Genomic DNA, 9,502 nt, shown 5'->3' on the forward strand with positions numbered 1-9,502 from the left:
GGCTATTTTTTGTTGCAGTTTGGCCGGGGCCGGGTTTAAACCCGCCACCCTTGGTATATGGGGTCAGCACCCTACCCACTGAGCAACAGGCATCTCCCAAGAGGAAGTGACTATTCTTAGTCACTGAAGGGGCACCAAGGCTGACACAAACAAGATTGATCCCACCTACTCCTCCCTTCCTCAGCCAGTCTTGGGGGAAGGAAAGTGCCTGTTGGCTCTTCCTCCACTGGGTATAAACTCAGCTGTTTTCGGTCCTCCTCCAGCAGGAGGGTGTGGGGGTGTGAGGTGCAGAGTACACACTTGCACAGACAGACAGTGATGCACCATCGTGACACCAGACCACATTTTAAAATTCATGATCACTTCCGGCCCTAACCTATGGGCCTCTGAACAAGGCCTCTAACAGAAGGCAGATGAAGTCTGAGCTTCCTAGAGCCTCCCAAAGCCTTGTGTTTGCTCTACTCCAGCTAGACTGTGACCTCCAAAGAAGTAGGGTTATAGGAGAGGAGGGTTATAGGGTTATAGGCTATTGCAGAGGAGCCCAGTTCTGAGACAATGGGGATAGAAAGCGTCATTCTAACTCTCCTAACCAGCCCTGCCCCCTGTAAACTCTATCCTGGGTTTCAGACACCACCAGCATCCTGGGCAAGCCCCAAACAGGCAGCACCCTTGAACTACTTCCTGCCTGGGACTCTAAGCTATGTTTCTCTGTGAATCCCCAGTTCCCCAAACAGGGACATCTGCTCCTCTGCTTCTTCCAAGAGGGAGCATGGACACCAAGATGAATGTTAGGAGGGAGGAGCAGGGCATCATCACCTCCCACCTCTCCGGATCCAGGCAGCTGAGGATCCTTCTCTTCTGCCAGGACCCTGAGATTCAGAGGAGGGGCTTAACCTGAGCTCATACAGCAGCTCTGGGCTTGTGCCCCTGCTGTCCTCACCTCTGGCTCTCATAACCAGAAGCTGTCTCCACTTGACTTCCCCCATAGACTGAGCCCTCCTGGGAGGGAGGCAATTCCAACTCTTGCCTCTTCTTCACCCAAGCCTCCTCACAGCCAGCTGGGAAAACCCACAGACAGAGCCTCACCTGTACCAAGGGTTGTTGATGAGGCTTCGGAGAGCTGTGGAAAAAGGTGCAGCCTCACCACGTACCACCAGTCCGAGGCCCTCCATGGGTAGGGTAGAGGGCAGGCCTAAGAGGCCTGGCCAGGCCCTAGAACTGAGAAGAAGCTAGAAAGGCCTGAGATGGAAAGGCAGGAAGCGGAAGCCTGTGTGCTGGGATGAGAGCTTGAGGCCCAGGTTCCTGAAGGAGGAAGGCATCCGAGGCCAGGGGCTCAGGGAAAGGGGCAAACCTGGGGAAGGACCCAGTAAAGGCTGGGCTGGAGTGGCCTGTGGTCAGAGAAGAGAGGCTGGCAGCCAGATGAGGCCCTGGCTGGGAGCCACCGCTGGGTGGGAAGCCTGTGAGTTTCCATGGAAGCTGGATCGGGAGCAGAAAAGGCCCCGCCTATCTCCCCCCTCAGGCCCAGGGAAAGCTTAGCCAGCAGAGGGACCCTAAGAGGAGTTCTGTTACTCCAGCCTGTGCCTGCCTAGGCTCACTGTTCAAACAACCTGCCCTCCTAAAGTCTTACTGCCCCTGGAGGCACACAGGGTCTGGATCAGGTTAGCCAGGCCTGGGGAAGTGCCACTGAGTGGAGAAAATCCTCACCCCCAGAGCCCAGACTAGCCTTCCATGGGAGGGGACAGCCCTATCCCACCAAGAAGGAGGTCAGATGAGGAGCTGTCACTTCTGACAGAGGTATCATTGCCTCTGGCATCCCTGAAATGCAACAGAAGGTGGAGGCAGGGAGGACACACTGAAGGTGTGGCCAGCTGGGGACAAGCCTCAGGGCACTTGGACTAGCAAGGGTCAGGAGACTGAACTCAGGTTCACCACTAAGTCACCCCTGCATAAGGCCTGGCTCCTACCAGGAGAGCCAGAGGGCCTCCCCTCCCCCGCACACAGCCCTGAACCGAGGAAGTCATCCAAGCCCCACCCTAGCTCAGTGCCTGAGGCGGAAATGTTTGTCCCTTGTCGAGGCTGATGAGGAGAAGATAGAGCCATGACGTGCTCCTTCCTGTGGGCTGATTCCTGAATTCCTAAGCAGCCACCCCCACAGCCTCAAGGTCTCCCCCATATACCAGGCCTTTGTTGACTTGTTCACAGATGGCCAGTCATCTGGCTATTTCACAAGGAGAGCAATGGACATTGCTAAAGAGGCCTGGGGTAGGACGGTGCCCTTTTTTTTTTCTTTTTTTCTCCCCAAGACAGGGTCCCTGTCTTCCAGGCTTGTGTACAGTGGTACCATCACAGCTCACTGCAACCTCAGACTCCTGGGCTCAAGGATCCCCTGCCCTTTCCAAAGTACCAGGATTACAGGTAGGAGCCCCAGCCCCAGTCAGGAGGATATCTTTCTGACCAGAGTCTCTCTGTCTGTCCCTTCCATACCCCCAGGGTATTATGCCCCTGAGCTTAAAGTCCCTGCTGCCCCCCACTGAGATGACTCGAGGCACCCTCCACTGAGGATGTGTTAATAGTAGTTAACAACCTCAGCTTAAGCCAGAGCTAAACGGGAGGGAGGGACCCTGAGAGGGAGGAGTGATGCCCCAGCAACCCATGGCAACCCCACAACACAGGCCCTTCCCTTCCCACTGCCAGGCAGCTGGGCAAGGGCTGTGGAGCTGGGAGAGAGCTTGAAGGCCAAAGGTTCCAGATGAGTCAGGTGCCTGAAGGAGTATCTGGAAAAGAGGGCAGCCATCCCAGGACTGTTTCTGGAGAGGTTGGGTCAGAAGCCAAAAGCAGAGGGCAAAGGAGCTTCAAGAGTCACCAGCCCCCAGCCTCAGCCAGTTGTGGAGATTTTTTTTTTTCTTACATTTTTTTTTTTTTTTTGACTGGGGCTGGGTTTGAACACACCACCTCTGGCATATGGGGCTGGCGCCCTACTCCTTTTAGCCACAGGCACCACCCTGGAGATCTTTGTTCCAGCTACCTTAAAGCAGAGTAGGATGGAAGATGACTGCCCTCAATGTCCTAGGAATAGAAGGATCTGTAGGGGTGGAGTTAGGTCTGTCCATCCTTCCTGATTAGTGGTTGGTGTACTACTTTCATGGTCCAGGCTGAGACTGGACCAGCTTCATCTCCTCTGCTGCTGGTGAAGTCAGGTGGAAGGTAGAAGAGGAAATGTTCTTAGAGCTCACCTAGCTAACCACAGTGCCTGAGGGAAAGAGGAGCTGGGGGAGGGAGGGCATGGACTAGCTCAGGATCATAGTCTGAACAGCATCCTTCCCCTGCTTATGTCCCTAACAGCCTTTAACCTTCTAAACACCTTGGACCCACGCAGCTCAGGACTATTTGATCCACTTGTTCCAAAAACACAGGTAAGAAGGGGTAGTGGGTAATAACCCTGACATCATCAATCAAGAGACCTGGTAGAAGTCAACCTGTGAAGGCTACCCTAAGTGTGGGTCTTCTAGCCGGCAGGTCCATGGCTGGTAGGCCTCTGCCCCCCGGACACCAGGAGGAGGAGATTGCCAAAGACCCCGGGCCGAAACCATCACCAGTAAGGCCCCGAGGCCGCCTGCCCAGCATTGATGAGGCCCGACTGGCAGGTCTGGGCCCAGCCTCCCGCCGTGGCTCCGTGCTGGGTCAAGCCACCTCTTTCTCACGCCGCAACTCGCTGGCCTGGCCGGGTGTGGGCCCTGGAGGGCGGCGACTATCTCTGGGTCCAATGCCCCTTCTGGCCTCGAGAGTCAGTTTCTCTGGGTTGCCCCTGGCGCCTGTCCCTAGGGTGGCGCACTCATACTGTACGGAGCCAGCCCCTGGGGAACGCTGGGAGGCTGCGCACGCACAGAGTGCCCTGGAGGCAGTGCTAGGGGCTGGGCTGCGCGACATGTGCTACTCGGGCGCTGAGGCTGGGCGGCTAGCTCGCGAGCTCTGCGAGCAGGTGCGCCTGCGCCTGCGCGAGCTTCTCCCGCCCCGGTACAAGCTGGTGTGCAGCGTGGTGCTGGGGCCTCGGGCAGGCCAGGGTGTGCACGTGGTCAGTCGCGCACTCTGGGACGCAGGGACTGACGGGCTGGCCTCGGCCTCCTACACCAATGCCTCGCTCTTTGCGGTGGCCATGGTCCACGGGCTCTACTGGGAGTGAGAGACCTCCAAGTCTACAAAACGGTTTATTATCCCAGGACAAGGCCTCCCTGGGGCTCACATCTCAATAAATAAATGTCTGGCAATAAATAAAGTGGTCCATAAATAATGCCCCCTAGCTGGGAGCTAAGGCTCAGGCTTATCTTGAAGAGTGGGTAGGTGACAAAGGACAAGCCACCCCCGACTCCAGTAAAGCTGGTCCCTGATTCCCTGGGGGCTCAGCCCAAAGCCCCCAGTGAGGCACCAAAGGGACAGGAGGGCCACAAAGGCAAAGGCCAGAGCATTACAGGCATAGTCCTCACACAAGGAAGGCTTTGGTTGTGGCCTGCTTTGCAGGTTGCGGCCTAGGCTGGGCTGCGGTCCTGGAGTAGGTGCAGAGCGTAGCGGAGTCGCTGCCGCAGGTCTGGGGAGCAGCCCAGCTGCCGAAGGTGGGAAGCAAGGTAAGTACAAGCACTGCGATTTCGGGCCACGAAAGTCACAAGGAGGGGGTCCCAGCCACTGAGGATCAGCTTGGTGTGGTCCCCATAGAAGTTCACCTGTGCATAGGAGGATGACAGTGATCAGGACCTAGGCCCCAGATTGTTTCCTTCCCTGTACCCGGGACCTCCCAGACCTTCCCCCTCAACTCCAGGACAGACTCTTACCTGAACAGTGCCATCACTAAACAGCATAAGTAGGGCCTGATCTGTCTTGACCCACTGCAGCAGCAAGGGTAGAGCAGGCATCTCCACCTCTTCCACACTGGGCAGATCCCCACCCTGGGAATAGTGGAAGACAGATTACTGGTTGACTCAGTCCCACCCCCCTCCCACTGACATCTTAGCTTCTAGCTTTGAGCCCCACCCCCACCAAAGGGGAATCAGAAAGGGTCCAGATGTGTTAGTCCTTTAAAAAACCCACATACTTTCATGAGATGCTGCTCCATGTAGGAGGCAAAGTACCGCAGGATGCCTAGCTGAGGTTGCAGGGCCCGAGGTACAGCACCCACAGAGAAGGAGAAGTGCTTTGTGCTGGTGGGGTTGTAGTGCACAGTCCTAGAAGGGAAAGCAGAGGTCAGAGGGAGCCCTGCTGGGTATACTAGCCTGAATTCAAGGTACCCATAATAGCACTTACTTTCTATTGGCCGAAAGGGCCATATGTGTGCCATCATTGAAGAGCACAGCTACACGGCGGCTAGACAGTTGATACCCAAAGCCAAACTTGTTGGAGTAGTCAACCCACTTGCTAACCCACACCAGAGGCTCTGGCTGGGCCAGGGGAGCTGGGTTCTGTTCCGCTGTCATGGGAGAGGAGGGAGTGAGGATGTGCTCCTGGCCTACCAGCCACAGAAGTCCCACCACCATTTACATGTACCAGACTCCAGCCTTACCTGGAGGCATGAAGGCCACACAGTTTCTCAGAGCACAGAGGGCTGACTCCACCACTGTGGCCACAGTGAGACCTTCTTCAAACCCTGGGCATTGAGATTTAAGCATTAGCCCCCAGGATCTAGGCCAGATTCCTCTGCCTGCCATCTTCCCTCCCCTAGTCTCAGCTCCAGCAACCTCTAGCACATGTCATCTTTCCTAGTTCCTTACCATCTCCACTGCTTGCCAATGTCCCACGGGGTGAGCTGTCTTCAGGTGCTGTCTCTACTAGGCTGACAGGGGCTAGACCAGAAGCTGCTGGAGCCTGGAAGGTTAGATAGCAAAAGGGAGTGAGACAGGCCCCAAATCCAAATCCTTGAGAGTCCACAGCCCAGCCCTGGCCGGACTCTTGGGGCATCCCAGGTCAGCTGTGCCTAGCTAATGAGACACCACCAATTAGGCCACCACGAGTCTAGATGCTTCACCACCCTCTTTTATCCCAGGCTTCTTTCAGCTGCTAGGGTGGGGGTGAGTCAGGGGAACAGTGTCCATGTGAGCACCTCACCTCAGGCGTGGCATCCTGATGGCCAATGGACGTGTGCATGAGGCCACTCACCAAACAGGAGACCTCATCCCGCTCCTGGGGATGCTTCTTACCTGGGGATGAGGGATAACATGGCTGGTATCCTGCCCAGCTCCCCCCTCCACTGCCCACAGGAATGGCACAGAGATAGACTTTCTCAAGTGCCCATATAACACACGTTCTCCCCAGGAATTCACAGGTTCCCACGCTCTTATGCCCCAGAAATGTGTGTACCCGTGTAACAAGCGACTCTTGCTCTGCACCCTCAACCCACTGACACCATAGACTCACTCTTCTTCTTCCTGCCAAAGAGGCTCTTGGTAACTTTGGCAAACAGACTCCTAGCTGGGTTGGGAGATGTCAGGTCTGGGACTGTCACACAGCTGCACACAGGGAGCCGATCGGGGGTGTAGCCCTGGGGAAGGGAGCCATGTGAACAGAGAGGAGAGGCTGGCCTCAGGGGACCTGTCACTTGCCCCCATTCAATCCCCTGAGAATATGCAAACTGGACTTAGGTGTCTGGGGAGCCACAAACCTTGGTAAAGAAGTCATGGCGCAGGATCTGGTCAATAGAAGGGCGGTCTCGGGGTGAGGCCCGAAGGATAGCAGCCAAGAGCTGCCGGGCAGGCAGTGAGAGGCTGGCAGGCAGCGTGTAGTGAACCTGCTTGATGCAGCGGTATGTCTCCTTCAAGTCAGCTGTCTCAAAGGGTGGGCTACCACAGAGCAGTGTGTACCTTTTGGGCAGGGATAAGGGGTCAGGAGTAAGTGAAGGGTATGCTCCCTACACATCTACTACTTTGCTGCTGACCCAAGACCCAGTGACTCACATGACACAGCCCAGTGACCACACATCTGCCTCAGGGCCATGGCCCTGTCTCATTAGCACTTCTGGAGCCACATAGTTGGGGGTGCCACAGATGGTCCTGTAGGAGGGTAGGGAGGAGGAGAGGGGAAGACTTAGACTCAGCCCAGCAGCCCCTCATCCCTTCCCCCACTGAGTCCAGACAAAGCAGCTGCCTGTCACCAAAGCCAGAGAGCTCCTGCTTGTCCTGGGACAATGGATGCTGGGGATGGCAGCTGAGTCCCCACCTACCGCCTGGCCCAGCTGCTCAGCTGCTCTTCAGGACAGGGGGAGGCCCTAACCCCCAGCTCAGTCCCTTTCTCCAGGGTCAGCAGAGAGTCCATCACTCATCCCTTCCCCCACTCCAGTCACACACACATCAGGCGGTCACCTTCCACGGTCTGTGCCACACACATAACACCAGCTGTCACATCATCCATATATATTCATCTGTCACACATGCTGTGTCACACACACCAGTACAGTGGCCAGAGGGAGGGTCTTCTTGTATGCACAGAGGGTGGGTGTCACATCCCACCACTGATGTACTTCCAGTCTGCCTTACACACGCATACACACTCCAATGTCCCCTTCCCCATCTACCAGGTCAGTCATACACCTCCAAGAATCTTTATACCCCCATCTGTATCTCAAGGGCTCAGAGTCACCTCCCTGATCTGTATCACACACCTATAGGACCCTCACCCTATCCACCAATCCCAGCAACTCAGGCTGCCACCTCTCCACCTTCAGGTACCTTCACAAATTCATCACCCCTTCCCCATTTATCAGGTGCACACATGAGGCAGTCACCTTGCCTCCCACATGCATGCTCACTGACTGTCACACACAGACCATGGCCAACCCTCTCCTCAAAGACTCACTTCTTCCTCTCTTCCGGAGGCTCCAACCGGGCTGCCAGCCCAAAATCCCCCACCTTCAGTTCCATGTTCTCAGTGATGAAAAAGTTTCCTAGATGAGGGCAGAGAGGTGTGTCAGAGCCCGTCATCCCCTCCTCCCCACCACCCCCCTCCCTGCTGGCCCAGGAGTCTCACCCAGCTTGAGGTCCCGATGCAGGATGCTCCGCTGGTGCAAGTACTTGAGACCAGAAAGGATCTGCCGCAGGTAGTAGCGAACCTCGGGCTCTAACAGGGTGTGGCGGGCCTTCCAGATATGGGCCAGGGACTGCAGAGAGCCAATGCCTCAGCCCCTGGTCGGCCCTCCCTGACCCTCCCCCTCCATCTGTACTTGCTGAGGAAGAGACAGGACCCCAGCTTTAGGTCTTAAGATCATTCTTTCCCTGACCCCCACCCCTGCCCAAATTACCAACCCTCACCTTTCGGCTGCAGAGCTCCAGAAAAATGTATATGTTGTCGGAGTCCTCAAAGTGGTGCAAAAAACGCACGATGTGGCGGTGCTGCAAGTCTCGGTGCAATTCAATCTCATTTAGGATCTGCGAGGAGGGCCAGGGGTTGCCATTCTTCCAGGGTTCCCGCGCCACCATCCCCGCCTCAACCCTTCTCCTCTGGGCCTGTACCCACCTTCTCGCGCTGATGCGGCTTGGCGACACGGCTCTGCGGGATGACTTTGACAGCATAAGCGCTGCCGGTCTCTGTGTCAGTGGCCTCATAGCAGCGGGCGAAGCCCCCCTGTGAGGTGGGGCATCAGGCTGGGCGCTCCAGGGGAGGGGACGGATGAAGCGCCCCAGCCCCCCGCGCCGAAAAAGAAATGGGGCGGCCTCCTCCACCCCCGCTAGCATTACCCTCCAGGTGCCCCGACCCACCTTGCCCAACAAGCGGCCTTTGATGTAGGTGCGGCCATTGCGCGGGTCGGTAATGAGGCGCCCAGGGTCTGGCGCCGGTGGCCCCGCCAGCATTTCCAGTTCAAGTCCGGGCAAGGCACTCGGAGGAGGTCCGGGCCCGGCGTGGGGCGCGGGCGGAGTGGCCGCACGCGGGAAGGGGCGCGGGGACAGGAAGCCGGCGGCGGGCTCCATGTCCGCAGCGCGTAGCTGAGCCGGCTGGGCTTGTTCTCTGTTCTGTCCGGCCGAGCCGCGCGTGGCGCTACCTTGATTTGCTGCGCTGCGCTCGCGCCCGAGGGAGCCCGGCGATTTTATCAATGAACGCCTGCCCCTTCCCAACACTCGTCACCTAGAGTCCCGCCCCCTTCCTGGCGTTGAGTCACGAGGAGGCCACGCCCTAGTCTTACGTCACCTAGAAGCCCCGCCCATTACCAAAGTCACTTCGAGGTCCCCATCTCCTGGTCACACCTTAAAGACGCAGCTATACAAGTCACCGCGTAGTTGCGACCAGGAACCAAATGATTCCTGTCTCCTCCCCCATCTCTCCTTGGGGACTGTGAGTCCCGCTAATGGGAGCCTCTTTCACTCCCAATTCTTTAGGGCGTGGGCTTGAAGTCCGAGTGGGGACAGGTATCTGGGATGGGTCTTCCCAACAGCTAGATGGATCAGTGTTTCAACCCGGAAGGGAGAGACAGGGGCAGTTCTCTCTTTTGCCTGGTCTGTCACCAAAACTCTCTCTTTTTTTTTTTTTTTTT

General features: G+C 56.9%; 3 protein-coding genes across 3 annotated transcripts in view; 1 reads left to right on the forward strand and 2 right to left on the reverse strand.

The window, feature by feature from the left end:
- BTBD19 (BTB domain containing 19) overlaps positions 1-1,226 on the reverse strand; it is a 9,349-nt gene extending 8,123 nt beyond the window's left edge. Inside the window, exon 1 of the mRNA XM_003801191.3 lies at positions 1,087-1,226. Within this exon, the coding sequence (XP_003801239.1) occupies positions 1,087-1,172 (86 nt within the window). The 5' untranslated portion in view covers positions 1,173-1,226. The remainder of the gene's footprint in view (positions 1-1,086) is intronic.
- A 1,039-nt stretch (positions 1,227-2,265) lies between these two features.
- Positions 2,266-4,193, forward strand: TCTEX1D4 (Tctex1 domain containing 4). The gene is made up of 3 exons (XM_003801221.3): positions 2,266-2,415; positions 3,343-3,413; positions 3,510-4,193. Exon 3 carries the CDS (start codon positions 3,521-3,523, stop codon positions 4,178-4,180), a length of 660 nt encoding a protein of 219 aa, XP_003801269.1. The 5' UTR covers positions 2,266-2,415; positions 3,343-3,413; positions 3,510-3,520; the 3' UTR covers positions 4,181-4,193.
- On the reverse strand, positions 4,193-9,247 carry PLK3 (polo like kinase 3). Its single transcript, XM_003801190.2, has 15 exons — positions 8,733-9,247; positions 8,491-8,598; positions 8,286-8,402; positions 8,005-8,134; positions 7,834-7,921; positions 6,936-7,031; positions 6,644-6,842; positions 6,400-6,523; positions 6,091-6,182; positions 5,757-5,850; positions 5,549-5,632; positions 5,293-5,455; positions 5,084-5,213; positions 4,824-4,937; positions 4,193-4,715 (listed from the first exon to the last, which is right to left on the reverse strand). The coding sequence occupies exons 1-15, from the start codon at positions 8,940-8,942 to the stop codon at positions 4,524-4,526; spliced, it is 1,941 nt and encodes a 646-aa protein (XP_003801238.1). The 5' UTR covers positions 8,943-9,247; the 3' UTR covers positions 4,193-4,523.
- Between the last annotated feature and the right edge of the window lie 255 nt (positions 9,248-9,502).

The sequence above is a fragment of the Otolemur garnettii genome, unplaced genomic scaffold, assembly GCF_000181295.1.
Source record: "Otolemur garnettii isolate 467f Iridium unplaced genomic scaffold, OtoGar3 scaffold00202, whole genome shotgun sequence".
In the NCBI taxonomy this organism is placed as follows: Eukaryota; Metazoa; Chordata; class Mammalia; order Primates; family Galagidae; genus Otolemur; species Otolemur garnettii.

What these genes read in the sequence shown, in the direction of transcription:
- TCTEX1D4 (XM_003801221.3), top strand. Translation starts at nt 3,521, where the DNA reads ATGGCTGGTAGGCCTCTGCCCCCCGGACACCAGGAGGAGGAGATTGCC.
- PLK3 (XM_003801190.2), bottom strand. Translation starts at nt 8,942, where the DNA reads ATGGAGCCCGCCGCCGGCTTCCTGTCCCCGCGCCCCTTCCCGCGTGCG. An exon ending in GCATCGGGACCTCAAGCTGG is followed by an intron (nt 7,922 to 8,004) that starts GTGAGACTCCTG and finishes GCCCTCATCTAG; the next exon opens with GAAACTTTTTCATCACTGAG. An exon ending in CCTCCGGAAGAGAGGAAGAA is followed by an intron (nt 7,032 to 7,833) that starts GTGAGTCTTTGA and finishes ACCCTCCTACAG; the next exon opens with GACCATCTGTGGCACCCCCA.